This window comes from Daphnia magna, linkage group LG7 (assembly GCF_020631705.1).
Source record: "Daphnia magna isolate NIES linkage group LG7, ASM2063170v1.1, whole genome shotgun sequence".
NCBI classification, from domain to species: domain Eukaryota; kingdom Metazoa; phylum Arthropoda; class Branchiopoda; order Diplostraca; family Daphniidae; genus Daphnia; species Daphnia magna.
The window spans coordinates 515,638-543,222 of record NC_059188.1 but is presented as its reverse complement, the minus strand read 5'-3'; the positions used below and the strand labels follow the sequence as shown (position 1 = coordinate 543,222).

Sequence of the window (27,585 nt, the reverse complement as noted above, 5' to 3'; positions counted from 1 at the left end):
ATTTGACTGTCTATAAATGGCGCTGGTAAAAAGAAACGCAAAATTTACATAGAAATTCTTTTCGGAGGGAGGAATCCTGGTCTATACGTTCGGTTTTTATTCAAATGAATGGGGAAAGAAGAAGAAAAAAATCGATCGGATGACAAACTGTCTTTTTTTTTTTTAAGTTTCTTTTTCAGGGGGAAAGTTATATAGAAACTGACGCTGACGTCATTTCTAGCCGATCAATCACAGGATCGTGCGACGAGTATATCCTGGTCCGAACATCTTTTTGACGCGACACATTCTCTACACCCGTAAGAAATCGACCGTGTGGTTACACAAGGTAATTTTTTTTAAACAATTCTTCCATTGAAAACCAATACATTTTTGTTTTTCTTAGACGCGACGGGCGCCGGCCCAAAAATGAAAAACTCACACATGCGCCTAAGCACATCGATTATCTACAGTGACATGCTCAAAAACATGGAGGGTCAAGGAAACGGATGTGTATTCAATACCGGCAGCCCCGATCTGTGTCTCATAAAAGAGGGGGAAAAAAAACAAAAAGACGTGGATGGTGCATAGTTTCGATAGGTGATGGATTATGGTATATACTTGAATATTTTAATAAATTAATTTAAGACTAGAATGGCAATGTTTATCGCCACATTATACTTTTTCTGCCCTCATTTTGATCAAATTAAATTTCTTGTTGCTTTTTTTTGTTTTTTTAAGGAAGACCCGGACAGGCAACATTGCATTTTTAAAACACACTTTTTATGTGGTATAAAAGAAAGCGTGACGCGGAGGAAACACATAATAAATGACTTGTTGTTGTGCTACCGGAATGGTACCTCCCGAAATGATTTATAAGTGCCGAACAGAAACAACAGCGGCGGTGGTGGCGGCGGCGGTTCAGGTAAGAAAACGTTAATCATTTTGAAGGGTTTTGAGACTAACTTTTAGTTCCGTCACATTGTCAAAGTCCATATAGATTCTATGGCCTATTTAGCGATTTTTTCTCGTTCAAATGCTGTTGACGTTCGGCTGATTTATGAACCATCGATCTTTAGATAATTTAGTGCTATACATCAGCATTTACATCCAATTTATCAGTTCTGCATAGAAGTTTCTGTGCAGATGAAACAGGCCGTTACACCCGGATCTTCTTTTTCTTTACTCATCGTCCCGCTTCGTGTCGAAGAAAAGAATCATAGAAAAAGAGAGAAAAAAAAAAGCAAAAGAGAACACGAAAGGTATTTCTGTTTTTTTTTCTTAAGCCTAAGGAAATATTATAAACGAGCCGGATCCTTTTCGCTTGTGATTGTATGCGTCAATTTGTTTTTGTTTTGACAGGGAGGCAAAAGTTTTTAAAGTCGGTGAGTAGCTGTTAGCTCGGTCAGCACAACGTGATATCCTCTCGCCGCCGCCAAAAAACCGTCGATTATTTATGCATCAAGAATGAGACAAGCTCCAAGGGGACGACGAAAACTCGTGTAAAAAAACAAAAAAAAAATCTTTCAAGCATTTTTGGACTCGTCACTCTTGAATTTTTTAAACAACAAATAATTTTTCCCCTTTTTCAATTCGAGTGAAAGATACTTGGAACTCGCTGACAACCTGTCCGTCACAACTGACTTTGTTTGGTGATGGAACAATTTCTCCCAACATTCCGGTGTTTATGATAAGTAATGAATCAATTAACTATTCCTTTATCTTTGAATTTTTAATTTACTTGTTTTTTTTTTCATTTCTAGATGAATCAATTGCCAGTTAAAGAAGGAACAAAGCGAAGAGCAAAAGGTAAGAGATGCTTTTCCTTTTTTTTTTTTTGCTGTTTGCCATTTGCATTTATTTGCAGTAATCAGAGCTATGTGCGTGTAGCCCACCAACCGTGAGCGTTCACGGGAAAAATCGTGCGCGACCTTGCGGAACAAACAACAACAAAAACTATAACCGGTAGAGTACGGCCAACAGATAGTTTACCTTGTACTAGATTTATCTTGTTATCACCTTCCATTTTATTTTTTTTTTTAAGGGGGAAGTAGGGAGGGAAAAAAATTTAATTTTTGTTATCAGATTTTTTGTTGCTGGTCCGAACGTTTACCCACCGCAAAAAAAAAAAAAAGTTCCGTCATGCGCGTCCCCTTTTCGTTTATAAACCCGGATGCGCGACAATCTCCCCACAAAGAAGACGACACCTGATGTCCCTTATTTTTTTTTTATTTTTTTTTCTGTGTTACACAGCGAAAAAAGAAAACACCAAAAATGTGACCATTTGGCACATTAATAATTGGTTACCATTTATCTTTTTTTTTTTTCACCTCGTTTTAGAAGTGTTGCGGCGTTTGCGCGTATCCGGTTGGCTTATTTTCGGGGATGGGAGATCCTTAATGTTTTTTTTTTTGGTTTTTTTTTGGGTGCCACCATTCATGATTTATTATCCGAGAGCAATCAACAAGGAAGCAGATGCCGCGTCAGTTCCAAAAAGGAGAAATTCAAGTAATTGAGAATCTTGAAACGAAAAAAGGCGGATGCCCAATGGAACGAGAGGAGGGGGTCATCAATCAGTGGACAGATACATTTTTTTTTTGTTAGAAATTCGTACACATTTAAAAGAAAATGTTTAAAAGAAAAGAAGGATAAAAATGGTGACATGACATAAAATAATTTGCGTCACCCGAGCGAAATGGTTTTCCCCGACGGAATTTCCCCATCGCCGTATTATTCTAATTATTCTCACTTTGGTTTTTGTTTCACCTCTATTTAGGCGAGAGAAACTAGCCGATGCTTTCCTGAATGACGTGACGAATGTCTAAAAGGAATTCCTTTTTTTTTTTCTCTCCACGCTTCGTGAGAAAAAAACAAATATTTTGGGGGGGAGGGAACCCGACGCTGCAATTAGGGACGGAAAGATTATTGACCATTTTTATTTATATTTCTCTTGAAATAGTATAAGACAAAACGTGTAGTCTCTTATCTTTAAAAGAAAACAAACAAGTCCGGATACCATACCCGGATCTTGTATTTTTTTTCTTTTCATTATTTAAACTATTACTGGTTATAATTGTACTTTCTCTCCGCAACACCACCAACAACAAAAAAAAAAATACTTTAACATGCACAGCTCTTTTGTTGTTGTGCGTAATCAGTTGAAGGTGAAAATCTGTTTTGAAAGACAAGCGCAAAAACAAAAGAAATGATGATGATCCAAGTAAAAGAAAAATCGTTTTATTTATTATTATTATTTTTTTTTTGTTTAGAATCGTTCCTTACGTGTAGGTATAATATTTATAGTGGCCGGCTTAGTAAATATAATAACAATATCCGTGTTGAAAAAAAAAAAATGTTTCGATGATGGCTCGTCGTACAATGTAAAAGATTATTATTATTATAATTATGCTTTGTCTACCTCTACACACAAATACGGTATTTTAACCCATTTTTTTTTATTATTATTATTTTCAGATGGAGGGATGCTGTTTAGAAAAATTCTATAGAATGAACCTCCGGGATATAACTCACAAATCACGCGTTTGCCGATAGTGATGACGCAACGCCAGCGGCCCAAAAATAGTCGACATCTGGAACATCCGTCATAAAGGTAAGTTCCTCTCCGCTCTTCTTTTTATTGGCTATTAAACAAACAAACAAAAAAAAAACGAGAGAAATAATAAGCAAAATGATGAAGTACAAACTAAGGTGTGATCCAATTATTTAACTTTATTGCAAATACCCGGATCAAGAAGTCATTAACTAATAAATTGCGAGATTGACGCGCGCACTGAATTCCGGTTCACTTTTCAAGTGTTAACCCGTTTAGTTCTACCAACCGCTTTGCAAGATCCTTTTGAATTCCGGCTGTGGTAATTTACAGCGATTTTTTTTGTTTTTTGTTTTTGTTTTAAGTGACCATTTCGTCTGTCGTATCATCATCAACACCAAGAGTTATTTGCTCCATGAAACAGCGCGAACTCCCGCCGCCGTGCAAGACACGACCGCAGCAGCAGACGACTCTGCGAGCGGTAGGCTCCTCCGTATAAAAAGCGGAACGCCACTCGGTTCTAGACATCAGTTGGTTGTGTTTCTTCCTCTCGCAACCTGTACCACTCGTTATTTTTTGTTGTTGTTTATTCCCCCCCCCCCCTCCAACCAACTAGTGTTACATTTTCTTGTTTCAAAGTGGATTGTGCTGGACTGTGGAATCGCCTTGAATTTTGGATTTAAGTTTTGCGTTGTTTTGTTTTTCTTCTGTGTCATCCGCACTCGTCAACATGAATCGTCTGCTCATAGCCAACGGTATAGTTCGCTAAATCACAAATTTAATTGAAAATCCAGCCAAGTAGTGGATAGATTTTAACATTTCGCGGTGTCTTATCCGATCACGAAGTCCTCTCCCCCCCCCCCAATATTTGCATATCGAAACATCGGATTTTATTATTCAATTCAAGGCTACAGGAATGTTCAAAGAAAACACAAGTGGCGTTGTTTTTCGTACGCCGCCAAGTGTTGTCCATATAGCGCATTGAAATCGTTGAATTTATTGATCGTGTCGGATTCTTTCTGCGTAACAAGATCGCCTCACACACACAAAGCATTTGATAACAAGAGAAAAAAAAAAGAAAAAGCGGGTCAGTGTGCCACTGAATTAACAACCGCGACCGCCAATTTCTACGCGCTCAAACAACATGCGCTCTAAACCATAGATAGAAATTCTTTGAGCCGGATCTTGTTGTGTTCAATCCAATTAACAGACACTAGCCCTAATAGCAACGTTGATTTCCAACTTGTTTTTGTTTTTCTATAGGTCCGGTCTCATGTGTGGCTGTTGTTATTTTTTGTTGTCTTAGAATTTGGGAGATGGGGGCTTCCCTTTGCGTGACTTGTCGATCACACCTGTCTGACACCTGATCCTCCCTCCGCGCGTAAATTGGTTAGCCATTGACGTCATGTTCTTAATTTTTTTTTTCTTTTCTGTTTCTTTCTTTTTCCTTTGCAGTTTTGTTGACGTCGTCCTTGCTGGTCTCGTGTACCTTGGCACCGTTCCATCACCATTCCAGCATCCATCCGGGTTTACATGGCCACAATAACCCGACGGAGAATGGCAATAGTGGTAGTAGTAGCATGGTGACATCCGCCAGTCAAGCCAATCATGTCGGACCATCCATCACGACGACCGCAACAATGGCGACGACAACAGCTCGTGAAGTCGTCCGATACACGACGACCAGCCCGATCGATTACTGTCGAGGGCAGCCGGACAATTATGCAGCGGTCGAACCGGCTTCCAAATGCCGACGTTACTTTCGCTGCGCCAATAATTCAAAGTCCGTTTACTTGTGTCCGGGTAAACTGGTTTTCAATGGCCAGCGCTGCGTCCATCCCAGCGATTATCAATGTCACAACTCATCCATCACAGAGTCAACAGTTTCGCCTTCGTTACCAGTTCCGTCACCCATTGCCAGTCCGGTCGAAGCTAAAAACGAGGTAATTGAATATATTTTTTTGTTTAATTAAAAATTTTGAATTTTGAATTTTGAATTTAAAAAAAAACAAAAATAAAATGTTGTTCTGAAAAATGGAAAAGGTGGCCAAGAATTGCGATGGAAGACCAGATGGATATCATCAAGACGGTGAATCTGGATGCCGGAGTTATTTCTACTGCACGAGTGGAATGAAAGCCACTTACGTCTGCCCGGGCAGAACAATCTTTGACGGACAACGCTGCGTCGAACCGGACGCTTACACTTGCCCGCATAATTCATCAGACTGTCAATTAGGAGATACAACTGTCAGCAATGGCTATCAGGCTGACTTGAATTCCGGCTGCCGGAATTACTATTTTTGCAGCGGAGACGGGCACAAGCTGATCACGTTAACTTGTTCTGACGATCGGTTGTTCGACGGCAAGAAATGCGTCGATCCGGACCATTACCGCTGCCCGTCTGAACACGTGACTACGACAGACAAATCAAAAGCCAATGGAGCTGCTTCCGTCCAGCTGGATTCGTATTATTCGTATTCTCCTCAGTCACCTGCCCGGAAGCCGTCAGCCGTTCAACCGCAGACCTTTTTCGTCATCAGCAGCCGGAACAGCGCCACTACGATCCGTCCCCAACAGCAATTGTCCACTAATCCGTCCAAAGATTATTGCGAAAAGAGTTACGGATTTTTCGCCGTTCCCGCAACAGGATGTCGCCATTATTACATGTGTATCGGCGGATCGCGATCGGATCTTCAATGTTCGGGTGATACCATCTTCAACGGCCAATTGTGCGTCGATCCGTCTCAGTATACTTGTCCGGAATCCATCCACAAAGCGGATTGCCAAGGTAAATCAGATGGAGTCTATCCCGACAAGCAGTCTGGATGCCGGAATTATTTCCTGTGCTTGGGGGAAGTGCAAACGAATCTCAGTTGCCCGACTGGCCAGCTCTTTGATGGACGCAGGTGCGCAGACAGTCGCCGCGTGACTTGCAATGATCCCTCGGCTGTCCACGAGGGTCGGACCAATTCCATGCAAAGTCCGTGCGCTGGAAAGACGAACGGCCTTTACCTTGACCAAAGCTTTCCTGGATGTCGTGGTTATCTCTACTGCCGGGCAGGTCGTCCTTACGGACCCTCAGGTCGGTGTACTCGAAGTGAACGATTCAGTGGCCAGCACAGCCGCTGTCTACCCAAACACGAAGTGGAATGTCGATCGTCACTTGATGATAACGAAGACGAAGAAGAAGACTACATGATGGCAGAAGCGTCCGCCATGTTGGTAACGATAATCACTGACGACATAATTACGACCACGCCAGCAAGCAATTAGGTTTAACTCAATTCTGTTTCTACCATTTTTAATAATATACATACATGTACACATCAGAGAATTGGACCAAATACGTTTTGATTGCTTCCTTTTCGTCTTTGGCCTGATTCCGCTTTATTTATTCTCGATTGATTGCCAAAACGACCACATTTTCCTCATGTAGAATTCCGGATTTTTGTTTTTGTTTTTAACATTCAACAGCGTTGAATTCTAAAACATTCAACAGCAACTTTCGTATAAGCAATCGTATGTTTATTATCTGTTACATTCCGTTTGTTACCCACTCCCGTCGAGAGGGAGGCCATTCATAACGTGCCAGAAGAAGACCTTCCTGTTTTGAATATGACGTCCTTTGTGTGTTTTGTTGGTCCTCGTGTATTCCTCCGTAAAGCTTGTTTGGTTTGACTTTCAAGAATATTTATATACATGTAGAAATGAAAAACTTAACGGTCGATGTTTGCTACATTTTGTCATAACGAGTATTCTGCTTATACAAGTAGCATTACCATTTACTTTATTTAAGTCTTAAATGTCAGTACTGTTAGTGGCAATAAATTGAATGTGACCAACAACAAAAGCGTGTGGGGACATATTCAACTGGTGTCGCCAGTTGTCGAGTTATTTTATGCGATCGTGAAAACGTTAATAAAGGCCATGACGTCATTGGCCAGTTCTTGGCGTACGATTCCGAGGCGTCTTCAGTTTTCGCCATCAGATGGCATCAGAAACGGCATCAGCCATTTTTTTCCCTCATGGTATCCTGATGGCTGATAAATTATCCAGTTAGGAATGGTTTGTTTATACTTTTTCCTTTGCATGCTTGTGGTAAGCCACCACTCACACCTTTATTTTGGTGTTACGCTGTTAACTTCATCAATCAAAATAAATTTTACTAATCTTTACTTACCATTGTCGAAGCTTTGCAGGCCATACATGCTTTACTGATCTTTAAGTGATTCTAACATTCACTGCTCCACAATCCACATACAGTACAAAAATTTAAATTGAAATAATCATGAAGTTAACAGACTCAGAGACAGACCACTTAATAGTAGGTTTGCTGGGTTGTTGCACAATATGCATTGTTCCATATGTGCAATCACAAATGTCTAATAATATTTTCTTTTTATTTGCCTCATGTGACCATTCTGCAATCAAAAATGGAATTCAAGCTTCATGAGGGAATAAAGTAATAAGCTTAACCCGAAGAACGCTTGAAAACATCCTGAAAACCTGTTTTCAGCTTAAAGCATTGTCTGCTTGGGACTTTAAATTCAGCTTCATGTAAAGTTGCTCAGGTAGCTAGAGCAAACCTCCATTTATCTCCATACGTAATTGACAAGAGTTCTATTTTGGTATGAAATGAATCGTTTTTTTAGTACAGACTGACCCAGAATAATGAAGTATTGGAATGCAAACTATCATGGATGTGAACGAATGGTAAGTGAAGAAGAGTACCTTAGACCAATAGCCTAGAAAGTTTATTTGGGTTTTGGCAAATACTTAGGAATACATTCTTGAAGAAGAGAAACAAGGGATATGAGGAGAAACCCAAATGAATTATCTTATTTGTAATGGTTTCTGTATTTACCTTTTCCTTTGCATGCTTGTGGTAAGCCACTTCGTAGACTTTTATTTTAATTTTACATTGTTAAGCCAATGAACAGCCAATCATCAACAACCTCCTTTGTACTCAATTGCAGTCTTCTGCAAAATCCCATGCACTCATGCAGTGTGAGATGGGGCAGTGCTCGTGCAGGAGCTGTAAATAACTGATACAATAATATCTTATTTTCTCTTTTTCTTGATTCAAGTGAGTATAGATTTTAATCTTTCAACATGATTTAAAAATTGTCGGTCTATTGGTGTGCAAGATGAAACTTGCTTGAAAACATTTTCTACTCTGGTGTTCCATGCTTGTTTCACTGTCTTCAGTTGACCCCTGCAATGCCTGGAAGTGGTCAGTCCATCTAAATTTGACTTTATCCTTTCTGGTTACATGAGAAGATATCTCGATGAGGAGTTAATTTTTCCTTAGCCTACACAATCCAAGTAATTTTAATCATGTCCCGAAATAGCAAAGGCAAGAAAAAAAGATCACAAATCAGGCTACAACTCCACAAAGTGACACGGATGAAGAAAAATACATTGTTGAGAAAAATCTTGACCTGAGGTTAGTTTGCAAATTGTTTCTATCCTTCAAAACATTAATATAAATGGACAGCCTTGTGATTATAACTGGATCTTAATTTCATATTAGGGAGAAGAATGGTGAAGTTGAGTATTTGCTTAAATGGATAGGATTGTCAGACAATGACAATACTGGGGAACCCAAGAGAAACTCGGGTTACTATTATTTGATTGCAACATTCGAAAGCAAAAGAAATGAGAAGGAAAAAATGAAAAAGAAACAAACATAATAACAAAGGAAAAAGAAAAACATCTATCGTTGAATGAAAATCATGAAAACAAGCAAAACAAGCTAAGCCAGGAGAAGAAAAAACTGAAGTGCAGGTTTGTTTCAAATTCTTAACCTGTGGCAATGAACATTAAGATGTGGTCAGTAAATCTATGGTTTCCTCCGTGTGTCTTTTTAGATGCCCATTCTTCCAACAGGATTTGATCGAAATTTTAGGAGCGACCGATGACAGTCGGTGAACTTCTCGTCCTGTTAAAAAGGGTTCGTTCAATTCAATCTAATTCAGTATCAGCATCCTGTAAGCAAGTAAGTATTAAGTAAGATTCGTTCCGTTTATTGAATTTTTAGGAAATCCTCCGATGACTGTGATCTATTTCCGTCTATCCTGGCTAGCAAACTTTGCCCGCAAGTCGTGATCAAGTTCTATGAGAAGAACTTGTATCGGCCAAACTTAAAGAGCAAAACTTCCATGAAAAATTGAAAAGACAGTTTGTACTGTAGTGTAGTGTCATTTTTATAATTGTAATGAAACGCCTTTATTAAGAGTTGAAGTGTGGAAAGGTATCACCTTTTTTCCACGTTTGCTCTATACGCTCGTCTTTACCTATCGATTTGTGGACCTCGAATTCCCAAGTCCTTGATACAAGGTTTTTATAATTCTTTTTATTCTTATTTTTAATCTGTTGGAGGTGTTCGCCATTGTAATTGGCATGAACTTGTAACACCTTCACTGCTGAATCTTATCATTGGTAAGTTTTTCAACATTATTTGAATTTTGCATAAATATTACTGAAAAGGAACCCTACTTAATCAAAGGAGTTTTGCTGTCCTGTAAGTCTCGGAAGATTATCTCGCACGCAGAGAGAAATAGCTAAGTAAAATTAGAGTGCCTTAACCAAAGACTTGTAAAGCCCTATTCTACAACGTGGCTATTGGTCGCATATATACTGGAACATTACAACTCAGATGTAAAACGAACCCATACTATGATGACTAATCCTTCTCAATTTAATGTTTGTTAATAATAAAAAAAAAACGATTAATTAATGTCACTATATATTATCCATCAGGGACACTGAATTCCACTACAGCTGAATGGGATTCGAACCCAAGTTACATCGTATTCCAGTCCATCGCTCTACCATTGAGCTATGTGACATACTTTAGTGTAATCTTATTCTTCAACACATTAAGGTAACTGTGCAAAATTGTACATAGGGGATCAAATATCAATGGGGGGGATATAGGGGGGGTTGCCAGAAAGGTATCGCATCCGCCTAGCAACTCGAAGGTCCGTGGTTCGATTCCACGTGGGTTCCTGATGTCCTGGGCTTCCAACATTCCCAGGGGTCTACCTTCCCAGGAGCCAGTCGGGTCGAGAAACTTCCCCATTACGAAGTAATGGGACGGATATTTTGGTAATCTTTAATACAATTCTCAATAATAAATTTTAATAAATTATTCATTTCGATTTATCGACGTGACCGAGTATTTTGTTACTTAAACACTTTGCAACGGACTTTAACCATTGTTATCCCCAGCCGAGAGATCTCATATATATATCAGATTGTAATATATATTTATTATAACTGAAACTGTTGATAATTTTAATAATTCGGTTGACTTTTTCAGGATTTGAACCCTTAACCTGTGGCGTACCGTGCCGATGCTCTACCACTGAGCTATAAGTCATATTCACATGCTGTCTACATTTTCGAGTTAATTGAGTTAACAAATTTGGACTTAGAATAATTTTTGTAGCATGATTCAAGACAATTTCCTTTTAACATGTCTATAATAAATACATCTAATAGAATTGCAACACGATTTACCATAATTTAATGTGCTAAACTTCCGACGGGATTTGAACCCGAAACCTTTATATCCATACACCAACGTTCTACCACAGAGCTATGATCCTTATTTTACATCATTCAGGTTAGCACATAGTTTTACGAGCCTATAAAAATTGCCTTTATTATCTTTTCGTGCCTTCTAATATTAGTGAAAAATTAAATATAACTCATGGCTCAACGGTTGAGCATCGGCAATGCACACCGAAAGTTTGGGGATCGATCCCCGAAAGAGTTAAATTACATTCTGTGAAACTACTTCAATACACCGGATAATCCAATATATACAAAGATTGAATACAAAATTATTCTGCAGGTAAACAAAACTCTGATAAATATGAGTTTCAACTATGTTCAACAGATAACTACCAACTACAGAATTGAGATGTCATCGGCAATAATTCAAAGGCAATCCGGGAACAAGAACTGCACATCAGTGGCCATCTCAGCAGTGTTTAGAGTCCAATCCTTAAAAGAAAAAAGTGTAAATGTCAAGAATGTATAGAGTGTGAACACAAATAAAGTACGAAAAACAAATTTTTCAAAATTAATGTAAAACAAAATTTGTATTGATAATTCTCCACATGAAAAAATATTTTGCAACTTTTAAAAGGTTAAATAACCATTTCAAAAATTGCTGTCAACCAAGGCAGGGGGAGACACTGCCTCAATTGACTCACCGGGGAGATTACCCAGTGCTTGGCTAAGAGAAGCCGGAAGAAGAGCTGAAGATTTGGAACATTTTTACAGGAGCGATTAACCTTTAATTCGGATTTGTGGGTAGCGACATAGCCCTCCATAAGCATTTCATCGAACTATGAGGACCCCCACGTCCCCTTTCCGGCCAGAGCCCTCCAAACCTCGATATATGTTGTTTTTATATATACCGTACAGTAGGGGCATGACCCCCTACGGGCTTATTATGAGTCAAGGGGAAACGGGGCCACAGAAAAGAAGGGAGCCCAGATATACACTTCAATTTGTCTTTAATAAAATACCGTAACATGAGAGAACGTTAATAAATCATGGATATTTCCAATCGCGCTTACAATTATCATCCATTGCTTTGGCACCCAGCCTCGATCAACATACTATTCTAATTCAGCATGATTTGTAGTCTACATTAAAGGAAAAAACACGAGTTAGTATTACAATTTTGCTGATACATCTATTAATACGGTGAAATCTTTTTGGCATTTTTCTTACGATTTATTACCAAGACATTGTGGGATTAAGAATAAATATCCTGTCTACTTTGGTAAAAAAAATCCTTCCCTGTAAAAAAGAAAAGTATGAAAGTGGGTTCATAATGTACAACATGCTGTTTGATAATAAACCTTGCTTGTCAACAACCAAACCAGCCACAAGAAATTTCATTCCTATCTAGTTTGGTAAAAATCCTTCCCTGTAGAAAAGAAAAGTATCAAAATGGGGGTTTGTAACGTACAGCATGCTTTTTGATAACAAACCTTGCTTGTCAACAGCAAACCCATCCACAACTAAGTTCGTTCCCGAACGCTCTGTACAAGTGCAAAAGGTGTACAAGACTAATCCTGGGATGCGGGAAAGCCACGGGTGGTAAACAACCAATTCAAGTCCACATCTCCTTTGCTATCGTTTGCTTCGCGCGCGTCTTGTGGAAGAGTGCTGGTGAAAATTCATCAACAGAGCTCCGACATTTTCAATGCATCAACCGTTTGGATTCTGCCCGATGGTAAAATGCCGCTTTGAACTGTTCAAATCGAGTAGTACGTACTTCAAACGAAATGAATGAATTTCTTATTTGCTTTGTTGCTTCCCCACCTTCGTCGTCTGCTGTTCTACGACCACAACAAACCTGGAAGCTTTTGAAGATGATAGTTTTTAGTGCGGGGATCAAGAAGGCAGCTCTGGATAAACATGGGCTAAGTAAGCCATAATTACAGTCACTGTCAGCTACAATAAAAGTGACGTATGGAAGGTTCCTACGGGGCTAAAAATTCAAAAATCTTTTGAAAATAGAATTTATTTTAAGCGGGCATTTTTTATTTATTTACCCTCGCGTTGACAATTGGTTGAAGGGAATGAACGCGCTTATTTTTTTATTAAAAATGCTGAAAATATGTTTGCAGCTTTCCTTTATATTGGTGAAAAATTTCGCATTGCAGACGTTCTAAGTTTGATTACCACGAATGTCGACGTGTCCATGAGTTACAGCGATTAGAATAAACTGTCTCATCACCAATCGTCCTCTCATTTCTTGCCAGCTGCGGAACTAACAATTCTTTAATATAAAAAATTAATACAGCTCATAAACTTTTTGTTACCTATTGCATTTCCACGCTGACTTTTAATCCGATTCATTCGCACCTCGCCATTCCGAATTGTCACCAGTGCAATGAAAACTATTTTCTTAAAAGCCTTGCGAACATTATGAATATCAAATGTTTAACAGTTCTCCAATAAAGCCAACCTGCTAAATATAGCTGGTTCTAGAAAAGATAGGTGGTGTCAGTACCACTATCTGATAAACCTTCACAATAGACATTCAACAGTCTTGGAACAAAATACTACCATCAATCAAGTCATTTTTCCATAGATGTTGGGCAATCTTCTGACCTCATTATGCTACCTAGGCATCACATTCCATTTTTATTCTTTTTCACATGCGACAAACATGCGAAGTATTATATAAAAATTAACTTAGTGCCATAGTTTGCATATCCTAAAATACGTTTTTAAGATGTCTAAATGGTGGTTGCATCTTGCATGAGTGCTATAAATGAACTAATCAAAAAATTAAATCGGAAATTATTATTGCATTAGGACGACCTACTTGAATTACTTTCAAATGAAAGTAAGAGGTTGCAAGGTGATCTGATAAAAGTCTCTCTAAACTTGTTACCTGTGTCCATTCATTTTCAATTGGAGTAATCCAGCCTGGGGCATCCTTCTCAACAGGTTTGATGTAAAGAGTTGAATAACTTTGTATCACGTTGGCGACACCGAGTCACTGACCGAGATTTTATTACAGGGCGGAACTATTGTGGTTGGCAACTGTAAAATTTACTTTACCGAGCATTGTTTTTTCTTGAATCCAAGCAATCATCGATTTGGAACCGGGTGGTGGTAACAGGTGTACTTGTGGTCTTTGAGGAGTTAATGGTTTCTTTAAACTGAAAGTTGATGAGAACAAAGTCATTTATCTCTAAAGATCATCTATCTAAAGATGTAAGTCACACTACGCAGTCAAAGGGGAGCATCCCATTGCTGGACCCAATTGGCTGATGCAGGCCAGAAGCTTGCATGAAATACAATTATAAAAATTGCAAGATTCAAAATTTTGACTAAAAGTCTCCAGCCAGTAGTAAGAATAGATTGAACGCTTACATATCCAGCAAAACAAATCTAACGGCAAAAAGAACGTATTTCAATAATGGATGACGTTCCTAAGGCAACATGGTCTCCACGGTATCCAAGTACAGCCATGATTCCGGAGCTGGCCGAAAGGAGCAGCGCAGTCGAATTCGTCTGCTAGAGAGGGAGAGGAGGGAAAATGTCGACTGCTGGGCTTTACGTGGAGTGAGCCATCTCCTTATCTCTGTGTAGAACCATGATCTATCAAGTCGTTTGCCATGATTATGCCTCAATCTATCCGCCTACTCCATTTCTATCCCGTTGAGAGCCAGTCGGGGCTCGGGGTCGATCCCTTTAGTTCACACACCCCCCACTTAAAAAGACAGGCACTACACGCCATCTAGTTTAGAATTTTATAGGATTTTGTAATTATCTTTCCCTTTTAATTCTCCTACCTGTTAAAATTTTTTTCACATAACAGCTTTTAAAAATAATTCTACATCTTACTTTCAAACGACTTAAAAGATTTTTATTGCCAGTTCCTACCTGAGCTTCGATGGGCGGGAGGTTTGAATATCCGAAAACAGTCTTGGTGATGACCCCTTTTCTATGGCGAGATGAAACAATAATTCTCCGACAAAAAATTGTTTTTACTCGAAAAAAAAAAAATTGAAAAAGAAACTGTTTTACTTACATTATTTGTATTAGTCTAACTCGGACGAAATGTACTGATAATACAAATCCCTTAGTCAGATGCGAGGAGGGAAGGACGTAGGGAGCAATTTCGTGTTAACTTAATGAAAGCAGTAACACACCACCTAAAATTTAATTAGTATAGCTTTTTTAGCTGTTCGTATGTAATGAAGAAAATCATGTTCCAGGGGCCCATGCGCAACCAAGTTGGAATGAAACCACGATAAAGAGCCATGACACCTTCATGTCGGACGGTCTAACAATGAAAGTGATTTAGATTTGAGTTAAATCGGCAGCGTTTTATCCTATACTAACAATACCTGTATGAAGCAATCTATGGTTCCACGGTAGAGTCTCGATTTATGAAGAGTAAAATCACTACTCATTCCAAACCCGAACCGTACTCCAGATTTAAGGCGTCGCTGATTCATCAGACGCACCTTATAAGAAGTATTACTATTTAAAGCAAGTGGGCAAAAATATTTTTAATTTTGGAAGATTCTTACTCGCACAACGTCAATAGGAGTCGAGGCTATGGCACCACCCAAACTTGATATGAAGCTTGATCTAGTAATAAAAGTGTTGTTAAAACGCTAATACAAAAATATTTATCCAGAAAAAACTCACACAAAGTGATTAGATACTGTATCACCCATTAAATTGCCCTGTATTAGCCTATGCTTACAAATGTCATAAATGGGCAATTCAACAGCTGTTATCACCGCTGCCCTCTGTGCTGTCGGACCTACACCCTTGAGACATTAAAATTAATTTTCGTTTTCCATTGGCAAAAAAATAGAAATAACGCAGAGAAATGCATTCACATACCCGCCATAAACCCGATATGCCTTCCTGTCTATAAACATCTCCAAAACACTCAAACATAGACTTTTGCTGCAGTGAAGTTGAGCAGGCTTGCATTCTTACTTTCAAAACATCTGTTGGATTGGCTATTGCGCTGGATACCACGCCAGCAATAATGCCACAGAATATATTGGTCATCATGTCTTCGACTTCCGGATGATCAATCCATTTTTTTAGTGTGTAGTAAATCCCAAATTTGATAGTACCATATGTAGACTGACGTAGGAGTGCTGGCCAAATACTGAAAAGGAAAAGGAAAAAAATATTTTTTGTTTCTTGCCTCTGGTTATTTTCTTTGGTTTCATTTGTGATATTTGCGTTTTTTTTTTTTTATTATATTTTATTTTAATTTTTTGTTTTTTTACTGCTTTTAAGAGAACTTGATTCTGAAGTACCCTGAATACAAAGCCCGAACTCCTTCCTCTCTTGTAATTCTTGACAAAGCATGGAACATTCCATTGTAACGAACAACAGTAAATCTACCATCCAATTTTTGACCCTGAATTTGAAGTCTTGTTTTTGTAGTATCAATGGGGAATGTACCTGACAAAGATTTTAAAATAGTAATCAAATGTAAACGAAGTTTCAACATTTTTTGATTAAATACCAAATTCAGCTGTACAAGATGAGAATCCTCCGTACACAAATGGTCTCCAATCATGACTATCACCCATGTGAATTTTTGTTAAAGCTGTAGTAATTATTAATCAAAGAAATGGTGGAGTGAATCCAATTTAAAAATTGGCTGAAGTTAGTACAATCGAGCTAATCAAGAATTGGTTGGTTCTTAATTTATCTATGCATATTCAACTACATGTGATAGAAAACTGGAAACAACCAATTCTAACCTCACAAAATTAGCCAGGGGAACATAAAATTAATTTGCTGTATAGGACAAGTATCCACATTCGCCCACGCCAGGTAGTGCGTTTAATGATAGGCAAACTCAATATGGCGAGGTTTAACTAAGCTTGTTGATTGAATCCTTATTCGACAAATCCAACGTCCTAATTCGTTTTCTACATAAGAACTATACGTAGACTCACAAACTTTACATGTATGAACTCAATCGTATTTCTGGGGATACCGCCAGGAAGTTATAAATAGGCACTACGATACGACGGCATCACTCTCTTTGAAACTGTAGCGGTATGATACGAGTGCAGAGACCAGTATGTAATTCACTATAACCCGACGATAAGTCGGCGCCTGCGGGCGATATCAGAGTATGTGAACTGGTGAATGTCAATGTCTTGCTCTTGCCTTCGTTAATTTTGTCACGTGATTTTGCGTCGTCTGTATTAAGAAACCAGCAATGCTGTCAAATTTTGGCAATTATACTGTAATTTTTTTTTTCGCTTCGTTAAATCGTTATTCGTTACTTTTTTCGTCAAAGCGGAAAAGGGACCAGATGAGACATGGGAGAAAAATTCGGTTTTTGCCTAACCCACAGATTAAAGAGATTTGGATAAAAATAATAAGCATGCAGTCATGTACACAAAATAATTTAACATTTCCTACAATGTTCAAATTTATTAACATACAGAAACACATACAATGGATATGCCCAAAATTGGTTGACTTGATCTTAGTTGGCTTCTAATGCCCCTTTTCCAGTGCCTGTTCGTGTAAGAAGTATGGGATTAAAAATATGTCCACGATGATTAAAAGTGTAAAAGGAGGGACGATTATTCAGATTCTTCCAAGTTCTAAAATAAAAAAATTATGTATTTATTCTCATTTAGAGAGATGGAAAAATACATACTTTTTCTGTAGATCAATATTGGACCGAATTTCTTTGAAATCACCTGCAACCATGGTTACTCCATAAACAGCAAGTAACAAGCTGAATATAGTTTGAAGAATAATCTGCCAAATATATAAACTGTTATTTCGTCGTAATAACAGAGAAAATTTTGGAACATACATCTGCGGGAAGTGACGTGAATTCCTGTTCAGTTAGCCGGAGGTATGATCGATCTGTTGAAGGGAAAATGAATATTATTTGTCTCTCAAAACTCTTTCTCCCTAACTTACGTTGAGCAGCAGAATAAGCTGCATGTAGGAGTAACAAAATTCCCAAAAGAAAGGTATATTTGGCTACTGAGTTTGACATTTCTTCAATTAGGTTGTAACTAACAATTAACAAACCGTTAGCAGTCTGCTTGGAGCTGTCGAAATTTTTCAGAGTTGCACAACTGTAAAATTGTTCAACATGAAAATTGTAAAATTCAGAGAGATTTTATCTTTGATCCTCTGGTAATGTTGTAAAAGCATTTGTGTCATGATTTAGTATGTTTTTCAAATTTCGTATGAACAGCTGAATACCTTCAACGCTGCTTTATGCTGCAGGCGATATCATATCTGTGGGACGATCCGAAAACGGGGCCAATTCTCATGAAGTTGATTTATTTCATCCGTGATACCTGAATTTAGTTAGAACTTCGGGGTCACGACTTTTTTTTTATTAGAACTTTCGGGAAAAAACCTATTCCTCAAATCATCAATTCTCTAACTTTTGAAATGGAAGGACTGCAAGATCCGAACTATGTAGAAATGTCTCTCGGTAAAACTTCTCTTTATGAAATGCACGTGTAATTGTTTGTTTCTAATCTAGTGTATCAATTTTCCACAGATGATGTCATCAGAGATATGAAAGCTAAGAAAGCTCTGGTAAGCATAGTGATCTACATTACTGAAGAAAGAGGTTGATGGGGAGATGATGATCTGTCTTGTCATTTTAGGAGGAAGAAAACGTGGAAAACAACTCACCTTTCCTCAGACAAACAACAAGTTTCCAATATAACAAGAGGCCTTTCAGAGCAGCTTTTCAACCAAGAAACTTCAATCGCAGTAACTACTTGCGTCACATGGCAAAAAAAAAACTTCAACGTGCTCACAAAACATTAGATTTGAGAAAAAGACTCATCACTATCAGAGCTAGTAAAGAAGGGTTGGATTTAAGATGGAAAATAGTTGCAAATATGATATTCAAATTAAGACAACAGGGTGAAAAGGCACAGTCTAGACCAAAGTTTCATCCTTATCCACGGTTGGAACATTCCCTCAGACCCCGTTCTGGCCCTTATGGTAAGAAAATTATGAGTAAATGTTTGAAGATGTGTATTTAGCATCTTTCCTTAATCTATAAGGCACTGTTACTGGAGTCTCCTCCCTTCCTAAAGTGAGCAGATCAGCGTTATCCCAAGTTGAAAGACTTGTTGGTAAACTTCCATCATGGATGAAGACTACTGCTGCTTCTGTGATTGACAGAGCAACCCCATTGCAACCCAATTACCCTCGGCCGGCCCGCTTTAGTGCGGTTCCGATGAGAACAGTTCCGATAGTTTCTTCCCCGCCTACAAGTAACCCTAGAATGGCGATGGGGCAGTACAGTTTCGTGGCACCAAATCATGTCCATCCTTGCTATCAAGTGACACCAACTCTGCAAGACTTCCAAACCCATCGTTCACCCGCTCCTAGTGAAATGCCTCCGCTTGCGTACGAGCCTTTACCGATAATTAGACAAACCGCCACAACAAATCCTCGTCACTTCGGTAATAGTTTTTTCAGAAAAAGTTCAGCTTTTGTAATGATAACCCGTGGATTATTAATTTTTTTTTGTCTTACAGAAATGATTAGAACCTCAAAATCGGAAGAAGATATTGCAATCAGTGTAGTTGATGTTGGTGATGAGCTTCCGCGTGTTAAGTTAACTCTTAATGAACGTTTTACCCAGTAAAAGCTACTCGGGTAATGGTTGTCAAATTTCCTTTATTTCTTTCTTGACGAGGGTTCTCTTTATTTTCATATTGAATGCTACCCGGAATATTCATGATTATTCCTTTTTAAGAATTCATTTTGTCGCAAATTCTTATTTGGCCAATTTCCCTTTCCCCGCCATTGAAATTATTGAATCAAGAAAACCTATGTTGAAGCTCATTGTGAGAAAATCTCCTGAGTATTATCAAATAAACGAGACTGTTTTTTCTTTTTTAACTGCTAAGTTTTATATATTGAAGAAATATTACTATACTTCTAATATTTGTACGTCTGTGAATATCGAAGATTAAGATGGGCTAAAGCCGAAATTGGCGAATGATTTTTGGATCCATTCAATGGGGACACCATAACATCATTATCCGGATGAACGAAAAAAGCTAACGATTGTCGCGCCGACCGCCGACGAATTTCTTCTTCTGGAACTCGCACGCGATGAATCTAATAACGATCTTTCCATTTTTACAACACTCGTTAAAACTTTTTTAAACTGTTAATACCGTTGCAAGATAACGGTCAGCTGTCCAAAACTGCAACAAATCTCCCACATTGACTAAAACCGTCCCCGGAATTGGTGTAGCGGCTACCCATTCACCTCCAGAGAAAATCTGTAACCCAACAACGATTTTTCGTTTTTAGTTTTCGCGTCAAGTAGCGTACATTTTGGCACGTGGACTTACTTCCAATCCTCCGATATCGTCCTGGAAAAGTAACGTAAAGGTGCCATAGTCAGAGTGTCTTCCACATCGTTCTACACCTGCTTTGATAGCACTGTCAGCTAGGGACGGATAATAAAGTGTTCGAAACGTCGTGGCATTCTTGTCACTGCCCTGGCACATCATGGTATGACACCGAATAAAATATTCGTCGTCTAAGCCTAAAAGTATTTTGTTTTGTTTACAAAATCAAACGCGTTAACGTTAATGTCCAGGGGGAAATACCTAAGGCTTTGGCGAGACATCGGAGCAAGCGATGGGACAGCTTGCACAATTTCGGTACTAGTTCGCTTATTGCTTGTCGGAATTCCGGAAGATGTTTGTCTGGAAAGACGCTGTCCAATGAAGTGATGTCGTAGGCTTCGCGCACTTCATGCAAGTTCTTGCTTTCCAATCTGAAATGCAAAAGTTAGTTCAAACTTAAATATTATGTCTTTGACATTAGTAATGGAAACGAAGCAGCGTGACATGTATGACGAAACACTAAGACTGAAGCTAAACGAACCATCGGTGCAACTCAAGAACGCGAGACATAGCGCACATCGCGACAGCATTAAGTATATGTTAGTTGCCTCACATCTCTTGGCCAGACCCGAGGTAACCGTTGGTTCTCTGATTCATATCCAAGTATTTATGGCAGATCATGTGTTCGCATTTGACGGATTTCGGTGCGTGAAAAAAACGGCGGGCAATTTCAAAATATTGCTCCATCTAATCGCGCGTGAAATACGATACCATAATTGCTTATTTTTCAATTGTCTTATCAGTGATTAAATGACTGGCATTTTCTTGATTTAAATCATATGCTCCACCCAAACAGAGCCGGTCGAGAAAACGTAACTTACCTAATCTAAATACAAGTTTTTAAGCAAATTTTGAAATTATTTACATTTCTTGATCAATGCCGGAGTAACCATCGTATCGCGTAGAATTACGACGGTAAACGTCTTTGCAGTCATCTGGTAGTTGAAAAAAGGCTTGGGATGCCCTTAACACAGCATCTACCTGAAAATTAGGGAATGCCAGATCCGTAGAAAAGCATGATGAAGCTTAGAAAATTCAACTGAAACATTCACGAATGCTACATCTACCTCTACCGGCTCAGTTTGGGTTAGCTTCAAAGTTAAGTGTTATTTGATAAATTATCCAAATGATATGTGAAAGCGTCAGCCTACCGTGTGCTGGTCAATTCCGTGATTTTTAAGGTATACGAATCCGATGTTGGCAAACGCATCGTCCAACTCTTTAGATACACGGGTTACCGTTTCTTCTTTGGCATCAGAGGGATTTTCGAGCCCTAATGAAACAGGAAATAAATCAAGTTCATACTCAAATTGCCTACAACGTCTAACAGATTTAAATGAAGTTTCTGCACTGCAGTGTGATAGTTACCTATGTCAGCTAAGTCGATGATTGGAATGGTTTGCTTCATTCTGCACTGCAACGATCACACCTTTCGTCAGACTTCTTCGCGACACAGTCAAGATGCGTTGTATTTTGGGACAAAACTAGTTGAGGTCTGGGAATGTTTCTTCTGTAAAAATAACTCTGACTTAAAGGGCAGAGGCTCAAAAATCGTCGGCCTTCGGCGATCTTCCCTCAAGATGTGGTCCTTAGATTAAAATCTTGTACAAAAATGGTCACTGGGGTAAAACGCTCAAGGCTGTTAGCTAGCTTGTAGTCACTAGGCTTTAAATCAGGTGGACTATAGGTAAAAGGACAGAAAACCAGCCAGCCAGTCACGTCGCCCTTTCCCTTATCAACTGTTTTATCTTTTTACAGATACCCCTGACCTGATACGACACATTCACTTCCCTTACTAACACTTGTGTGCGTCTAACAAATGGGCGTTCCTCTCTTCAAAAGATTCGATATAAGAATCCCAAGAGATATCGCGTTGACCAATATTTCTGTGATAACGTGAAGAAATTCCACCCTGAAATTTGCCGGATGACGCCATCTGGAAGTTTGGGAATTCAACAGAGGAGTAAAGATATTAAACAAAAAACATAGTTGCAAAGTTATCACCACTTAAGGAGCTATTACGATAGCCGGGTCAACAATTTTCAACAGGTCACAATTCGAAAAAAAAAACCAACCTCCGAAGATTTATTTGGAATTCTAGCTGTTCTCTGGTGTCATCCGCTCAAAGAGAAGCCTCGCTCCCACCTGATTCACTGTTGCACTTTTTCGCTTTACATGGCCAATTCAGAGAAATACACGGCCATACAAATCCATTTTCTGAATTACACTCTAGCTCACGTAGGACATCCTGTATAATGAATCATCAATTACACTGTTTATATTCTATACACTTATCAAATTATATACTTGACAGACATGATTAAACCTTTTCTGGTGTATTAAGACAATTTTTACAATAACTAACATCTTCGTGATTTTTCAAGCTAAAAATCACCTGCTTAATGATGCTCATCAGTGTGTTCATAGCCACCAGGTAGAGCATTGACATGTGGGTTGTGGAACAGTGATTTTTGTCCATCTCCCCAAGGAAATCTCTGTAAAACAAGACCAGTTTATGAAAAACATTATGGAAAAAAACTATTCATTTAAGCTCATACCTTGTTGCGAATCCTCATGTAATCATAGGGAACAAATGGAGGGGCGCTGTGAGCTTCAACGTCATCCAAGCCCAAATAGACATTCAACATACATAGAGCAACACCAGGGAGCGCAACCAAGAAGGTCAGCTTGCGCCACAGCTTCCAGCCATCTGAACAATATAAAGAAGATAGATTTAGCAATGACCAGACCAACAGTTTGTTGGATTATTGATAGAGAAAAAATATTTTGATTTAAAATCAAGTAGCAACAACACATAAACGAAAGATAAATCACACAAATACTGCAGCTTTCTTAACAAGAAACAAGACAAAACGAATTTCTTATTTCTCAATCCGTTCCAAGCTCGTAAGCACGGTGTACGTGACCAAAGAACAGACTAAGGCTTTGCAAATGGAAAAAAAAAGTGCATTTTTATCGCGTTTAAGTAATCAAATCGAATACCTTGATGGCCCGAAACTGCAGCTTGGCCAGAAGCGACTCGGGTTGTGGAAATTCCACGAGAAACAACTTTTCCCAAAACGGAAGCCATTTTTGTCTGTGCTTCTTAAATTGCAGAAGTGAATGCCTTATACCACTACCTTCAGGCTTCAGCCAAAGCTTGTAGCCCGTTGCCAAACGAGCACCCAAAGGAAAACAATTGAAGTACAGTATCTTAATATTTTAAAATTCAATTAACATAGATAAAGTTTCTGAAAACTATAAATTACTTTTCAATAATTATTTAAAAAATATTTTGTGAGATGTTCATCGAGATTTAAGTTTGCATCATTTATTGACCAGTGTAGTACCATCAAAGATGGCGGGTTATTTTAAAGCGTAGGAAATACGTTGTACGATTTCCATCGATGATAGTATATTCGATGCGATACTAAACGTGCATTTACAGGACGTAGCCTAGTAGAGAAACTACTACAATGGCAAAAAAAAAGTCTGAAGCAAAATCAACTTTACCCCCTTGAAATAGTAATGCTCTTTCAACCTACTTTTTTATTGATTGCTTCTGGGTGCTTCTTCCTTGATTGTCCTAAAATAGTTTGTAGCCGAATTTTCGAAGGGTTAGAGATTCGCGAATCATTTGTATGTAGCAGATATGCGAGATTTCAAGTAGGCCAAAGCTTCTACAGGAATATGTTTCTCAGATCCATCTATCGGTGAAATCATTACACCGTTATCAGCATGTACGAAAAAGGCGATGGATTGGCGAGTGGAACGACGTCGAACTTCTTCTTCTGGGACGAGAACGCGATGGACCTGTATACAGTAGAAAAATGTGTAATTTCTCTGCGTTAAGGTCTATGGTTAGTCGTGTAACACACTGTGGCAACGTAACGATCAGACGTCCAAAACTGCATGAGATCTCCCAGATTGACTAAAATTGTGCCTCGAATAGGAGTGGCAGGTATCCATTCTCCCTTCGATAATACCTTTTTTGATTTGAAACGTGTAGGTTTTATGGTTCAATAGTAAATCAGCGACTAGACTATTACTTCTAGTCCACCCATATCGTCTTGGAGAAGAAGAGTAATGGCTCCATAATCGGAATGCGCACCACACCTTACTACCCCGGGCTGGATGTCCGTGTCGGATAACGTGGGGTAGTAAAGCGACCTGAATATTGTCCGATTCCTTTCTGCTCCGTGGAACATGAACTGATGACGGCTACTAAAGAAATCCTCCTCCAAATCTACAAAAGGAAAACAATCCGCTTTTTCAGGTGTACGATGATTCAAATGAATCCTTTGTTTCACCTAAGGCAAGAGCCATGCATTTTAAAAGTCGGGTCGTGAGTTCACTCAACTGCGGAGCCAATTTGTTAATGGCTTTACGGAATTCAGGAGCGTGTTGATCCGGATAAATTCCGTCAGGTGAAGCAACATCGTATGACTCTCTTATTTCATGCAGACTGCTGACATCCAAACTAAGGAAATGATGAATTAAATTAGAAAAAACATTTTTTAAAACTACAAATGTATTTAAAATTTACATTTCTTGGTCCTTCCCTGTGTATCCGTCAGATTCACTGTCAGGCTTACCACATCTGTAAACGTCTTTTATGGCATCCGGTAATTGAAAAAACGATTTGGAAGCTTGAAATACATTATCAATCTTCCGTTTCCCATAAACGTGCGTAAGCAAAAGATTCAAATTTCTCGTTTGTCGAGCAAAAAGCTTTGATTTACCGTTTGTTGTTCGACGCCGTGGTTCTTCAGGTAAACAAATCCAACGGTAGAAAAAGCTGAATCCAGTTCGTTGGCTACTCGATCAACGGTACTTTCCCGCGGTTTATCCAAATGATGCAATCCTATCAAACAATTCACTGTTTGTATGGGTAAGTACTCGATGAACTTCAATTCACTTATTTACCTATATCAGCTAGATCAACCATGGGAATATCGTTGGACATTTTCTCTTGTTTGTTTTCAGATCTTTGCAGCACGCGCAATATAAAGCTGATTGGACGAATTGTTTCGACCAGTCTGGGAAATAACTGCGCACTTGTGCCGAACGTTGTCAGATAACTTGTGGGATTGGCCTTCAATGTATTTACAGAGTCGCATTCGAGCTTGGAAGATGTTGGTCCCCCCCAAAAGACAAACTGATCACTATCGCCTTCTTCCTGTTAAAGTGCCCTGGGGCTTTCAGCAGCTTATCAAAAGTTATCTTACAGTTTTAAAGACCCCCCACTGGAGTTGTGTTTAGATGTCCCTTGTACGAAGTTAAAATGGCTGGCAATAAATCTAACTAGAGACGTGATTGACGAGTTCGGTTTTTCTTAACGATTCTCTTCAGAAAACTGAGAGTTAATCCAAATGTATTTCAATAAGATTTTCAAAAGACGGACGTTGACAACAGCGACGATCAATTAAATGCCACCTGGAACGCGCATGTTTCACTTGTAACTAGAAGCTATTAGCCTGGATTTGACGTAACTGAGAGCATCCACCGGTTGATGTTTGCCGGAGCCATCCAGCGGGGCAATCATAACATCGTTATCCGGATGAACAAAGAAAGCGATAGATTGGCGTGGAGTACGACGACGGATCTCTTCTTCTGGAACAACCACGCGATGAACCTTGTACGCATTTTCAAATCAGTAAGCAAATCTTAACGCGTCAGCTTAAACTTTTATTTACAGTGGCCACGTAGCGATCTGATGTCCAGAATTGCATCATGTCACCCAGGTTGATCATGATGGTCCCTGGAATCGGTTTAGCGGGGAACCATTTGCCTTGCGATAGAATCTGTTCAATTGCCGAAGAGAAAACATCCCAGTGAACTAAACATAATCTTTCCGCCATTTCTTTTATATACCTCAAGTCCACCCATATCATCTTGAAAAAGTAAGGTAATCGTTCCGTAATCCGAATGTAATCCGCACCTCACTACTCCGGCCAGCGTATCGGTGTCAGCCAACGATGGATAATACAAGGTGCGAAAAATTGTTCGATTCTTTTCAGCCGCTTTAAACATGTAACTGTGCCTGTCTCCGAAGAAGTTCTTATCCAATCCTGTTATGCAAAATTCCCGATTCATTGATTAAACTTAAATGTAGATAATAAAAGCAATAAATTCAAACCTAGAGCTAATGCCATGCAGCTGAGCAAACGAAAGGTGAGCTCGCACATGGGAGGAGCTAAATCGTTGATGGCTTGCCGGAATTCCGGCGCGTGTTCGTCAGGGTAAAGACCGTTGGGTGATGCAACATCGTACGACTCTCGGATTTCGTGCCTCGCACTCGTATCCAAACTATCGATGGCAGAAACGACAACTGGTTATAAGCGCTGGATATTTTAGGTAAAGGAAGAACTAATGTACATCTCTCCATCCCTGCCGGTGTATCCATCGCAATTGTCAACGCCACAGCGGTAAGTTTCTTTAACAGATTCCGGCAAGTGGAAAAACGATTTAGAACGTTGAAATAGATTATCTACCTACATGTTTAAGGGACAAAGGTCAGAAAGGTTAAAAAACAAAGGGAGGCAATAGTGGGAGTTTAATTAATTACCAATTGCTGATCGACTCCATGATTTTTCAGGTAGACGAATCCGACGGTGGAGAAGGCGGAATCGAGTTCTTTCGAAACGCGATGCACAACAGTTTGATCAATGTCCTCGAACTTGGCAGTTTGCAATCCTAGACAGAATGATTCAAATCACGGGAAATGAATGTGAATCGAATCAACGTGAATCAAACTACACACCCAACTTGTCCAAATCGATGATGGGAATCACGTCCTCCATGTTTTGATGCTAGAATTCAAGTGCAGTGTCTCGTAGGTGGCCTTTTTCCTTGGCTTGAGACACTACGACCCTCCACCAACCGAATCAAAAACAAACTAAGCGAGATAAAGCGTAATAGCTAAGAGGCCACGTGACACTGTTTATCAAGAGTTTCATCTCTTGCCCAAGGATATATCACATGTCCTCTTTCTCTTTTAACGCGGTTGACCTCACGTACGGAGAGGCGTATGGTACAGCACAAGGACATTTCTTCAAGACCCTCTGGTGTAGATAACGCTCATGCACAGCATCCCAGTTC

At 39.1% G+C, this 27,585-nt stretch overlaps 8 protein-coding genes and 2 long non-coding RNA genes across 38 annotated transcripts; 4 read left to right on the top strand and 6 right to left on the bottom strand.

The window, feature by feature from the left end:
• Positions 1-105: 105 nt before the first annotated feature.
• LOC116927060 lies at positions 106-9,877 on the top strand. Of its 10 annotated transcripts, none has more exons than XM_045177004.1 (19): positions 106-325; positions 383-589; positions 718-901; positions 968-1,238; positions 1,339-1,478; positions 1,575-1,670; positions 1,740-1,785; positions 3,451-3,586; positions 3,892-4,281; positions 4,982-5,469; positions 5,570-7,624; positions 7,718-7,850; positions 7,972-8,097; positions 8,179-8,239; positions 8,307-8,411; positions 8,503-8,972; positions 9,060-9,313; positions 9,397-9,479; positions 9,567-9,877. In XM_045177004.1, exons 9-11 carry the CDS (start codon positions 4,257-4,259, stop codon positions 6,797-6,799), a joined length of 1,743 nt encoding a protein of 580 aa, XP_045032939.1. In that variant the 5' UTR covers positions 106-325; positions 383-589; positions 718-901; positions 968-1,238; positions 1,339-1,478; positions 1,575-1,670; positions 1,740-1,785; positions 3,451-3,586; positions 3,892-4,256; the 3' UTR covers positions 6,800-7,624; positions 7,718-7,850; positions 7,972-8,097; positions 8,179-8,239; positions 8,307-8,411; positions 8,503-8,972; positions 9,060-9,313; positions 9,397-9,479; positions 9,567-9,877. The 10 variants fall into 10 exon arrangements, with proteins under 10 accessions (XP_045032939.1, XP_045032944.1, XP_045032937.1 ...); XM_045177009.1 differs by having other exon boundaries at positions 1,339-1,670; positions 8,503-8,612; positions 8,878-8,972; XM_045177002.1 differs by having other exon boundaries at positions 1,339-1,670; positions 8,503-8,612; positions 8,807-8,972.
• A 1,296-nt stretch (positions 9,878-11,173) lies between these two features.
• Positions 11,174-11,612, top strand: LOC123474648. Its single transcript, XR_006649574.1, has 2 exons — positions 11,174-11,387; positions 11,450-11,612. It is a non-coding gene; the product is annotated as an uncharacterized LOC123474648 (long non-coding RNA).
• A 428-nt stretch (positions 11,613-12,040) lies between these two features.
• On the bottom strand, positions 12,041-17,245 carry LOC116927158 (mitochondrial uncoupling protein Bmcp-like). Of its 15 annotated transcripts, XR_006649573.1 has the most exons (19): positions 16,572-17,245; positions 16,360-16,507; positions 15,929-16,205; positions 15,728-15,852; positions 15,607-15,667; positions 15,421-15,540; positions 15,102-15,356; positions 14,954-15,014; positions 14,126-14,226; positions 13,625-14,063; positions 13,378-13,542; positions 13,238-13,325; positions 13,108-13,164; positions 12,995-13,043; positions 12,875-12,915; positions 12,541-12,803; positions 12,409-12,476; positions 12,288-12,346; positions 12,041-12,189 (listed from the first exon to the last, which is right to left on the bottom strand). XR_006649573.1 is itself a non-coding variant. In XM_032934151.2 (7 exons), the coding sequence occupies exons 1-7, from the start codon at positions 16,636-16,638 to the stop codon at positions 15,237-15,239; spliced, it is 918 nt and encodes a 305-aa protein (XP_032790042.1). In that variant the 5' UTR covers positions 16,639-17,245; the 3' UTR covers positions 15,092-15,236. The 15 variants fall into 15 exon arrangements, 1 of the variants encoding a protein (XP_032790042.1); XR_006649570.1 differs by having other exon boundaries at positions 12,541-12,826; positions 13,108-13,325; XR_006649569.1 differs by having other exon boundaries at positions 13,108-13,325.
• A 225-nt stretch (positions 17,246-17,470) lies between these two features.
• Positions 17,471-18,208, bottom strand: LOC116927229 (ER membrane protein complex subunit 5). Its single transcript, XM_032934263.2, has 4 exons — positions 18,002-18,208; positions 17,892-17,944; positions 17,730-17,833; positions 17,471-17,673 (listed from the first exon to the last, which is right to left on the bottom strand). Exons 1-4 carry the CDS (start codon positions 18,078-18,080, stop codon positions 17,553-17,555), a joined length of 357 nt encoding a protein of 118 aa, XP_032790154.1. The 5' UTR covers positions 18,081-18,208; the 3' UTR covers positions 17,471-17,552.
• Positions 18,209-18,339: 131 nt separating this feature from the next.
• Positions 18,340-19,963, top strand: LOC116927137. Its single transcript, XM_032934124.2, has 5 exons — positions 18,340-18,530; positions 18,600-18,637; positions 18,709-19,054; positions 19,117-19,521; positions 19,597-19,963. Exons 1-5 carry the CDS (start codon positions 18,488-18,490, stop codon positions 19,704-19,706), a joined length of 942 nt encoding a protein of 313 aa, XP_032790015.2. The 5' UTR covers positions 18,340-18,487; the 3' UTR covers positions 19,707-19,963.
• Positions 19,964-19,989: 26 nt separating this feature from the next.
• On the bottom strand, positions 19,990-22,702 carry LOC116927148 (UPF0676 protein C1494.01). 3 transcript variants are annotated; one of them, XM_032934136.2, is made up of 8 exons: positions 22,560-22,702; positions 21,853-22,420; positions 21,636-21,757; positions 21,038-21,171; positions 20,686-20,855; positions 20,425-20,621; positions 20,245-20,352; positions 19,990-20,185 (listed from the first exon to the last, which is right to left on the bottom strand). In XM_032934136.2, exons 2-8 carry the CDS (start codon positions 21,890-21,892, stop codon positions 20,003-20,005), a joined length of 954 nt encoding a protein of 317 aa, XP_032790027.2. In that variant the 5' UTR covers positions 21,893-22,420; positions 22,560-22,702; the 3' UTR covers positions 19,990-20,002. The 3 variants fall into 3 exon arrangements, with proteins under 3 accessions (XP_032790027.2, XP_032790028.2, XP_032790029.2); XM_032934137.2 differs by lacking the exon at positions 21,038-21,171 and adding an exon at positions 21,350-21,465 and having other exon boundaries at positions 21,853-22,659; XM_032934138.2 differs by lacking the exons at positions 21,636-21,757; positions 21,853-22,420; positions 22,560-22,702 and adding an exon at positions 21,350-21,467.
• A 102-nt stretch (positions 22,703-22,804) lies between these two features.
• Positions 22,805-23,631, bottom strand: LOC116927231 (cytochrome c oxidase subunit 6A2, mitochondrial). Its single transcript, XM_032934265.2, has 3 exons — positions 23,488-23,631; positions 23,043-23,194; positions 22,805-22,979 (listed from the first exon to the last, which is right to left on the bottom strand). Exons 1-3 carry the CDS (start codon positions 23,573-23,575, stop codon positions 22,884-22,886), a joined length of 336 nt encoding a protein of 111 aa, XP_032790156.2. The 5' UTR covers positions 23,576-23,631; the 3' UTR covers positions 22,805-22,883.
• LOC116927153 (UPF0676 protein C1494.01) lies at positions 23,492-25,547 on the bottom strand. Of its 4 annotated transcripts, none has more exons than XR_006649559.1 (8): positions 25,411-25,547; positions 25,227-25,348; positions 25,031-25,152; positions 24,795-24,964; positions 24,534-24,730; positions 24,363-24,470; positions 24,030-24,297; positions 23,492-23,697 (listed from the first exon to the last, which is right to left on the bottom strand). XR_006649559.1 is itself a non-coding variant. In XM_032934143.2 (7 exons), the coding sequence occupies exons 1-7, from the start codon at positions 25,448-25,450 to the stop codon at positions 24,118-24,120; spliced, it is 939 nt and encodes a 312-aa protein (XP_032790034.2). In that variant the 5' UTR covers positions 25,451-25,547; the 3' UTR covers positions 23,796-24,117. The 4 variants fall into 4 exon arrangements, 1 of the variants encoding a protein (XP_032790034.2); XR_004396445.2 differs by lacking the exon at positions 23,492-23,697 and adding an exon at positions 23,796-23,976; XR_006649558.1 differs by lacking the exon at positions 23,492-23,697 and adding an exon at positions 23,796-23,955.
• On the top strand, positions 25,244-25,800 carry LOC116927286. The gene is made up of 2 exons (XR_004396580.2): positions 25,244-25,375; positions 25,471-25,800. It is a non-coding gene; the product is annotated as an uncharacterized LOC116927286 (long non-coding RNA).
• Positions 25,801-25,841: 41 nt separating this feature from the next.
• LOC116927150 (UPF0676 protein C1494.01) lies at positions 25,842-27,567 on the bottom strand. Its single transcript, XM_032934140.2, has 7 exons — positions 27,248-27,567; positions 27,053-27,180; positions 26,863-26,978; positions 26,624-26,793; positions 26,359-26,555; positions 26,181-26,288; positions 25,842-26,119 (listed from the first exon to the last, which is right to left on the bottom strand). Exons 1-7 carry the CDS (start codon positions 27,285-27,287, stop codon positions 25,937-25,939), a joined length of 942 nt encoding a protein of 313 aa, XP_032790031.1. The 5' UTR covers positions 27,288-27,567; the 3' UTR covers positions 25,842-25,936.
• Between the last annotated feature and the right edge of the window lie 18 nt (positions 27,568-27,585).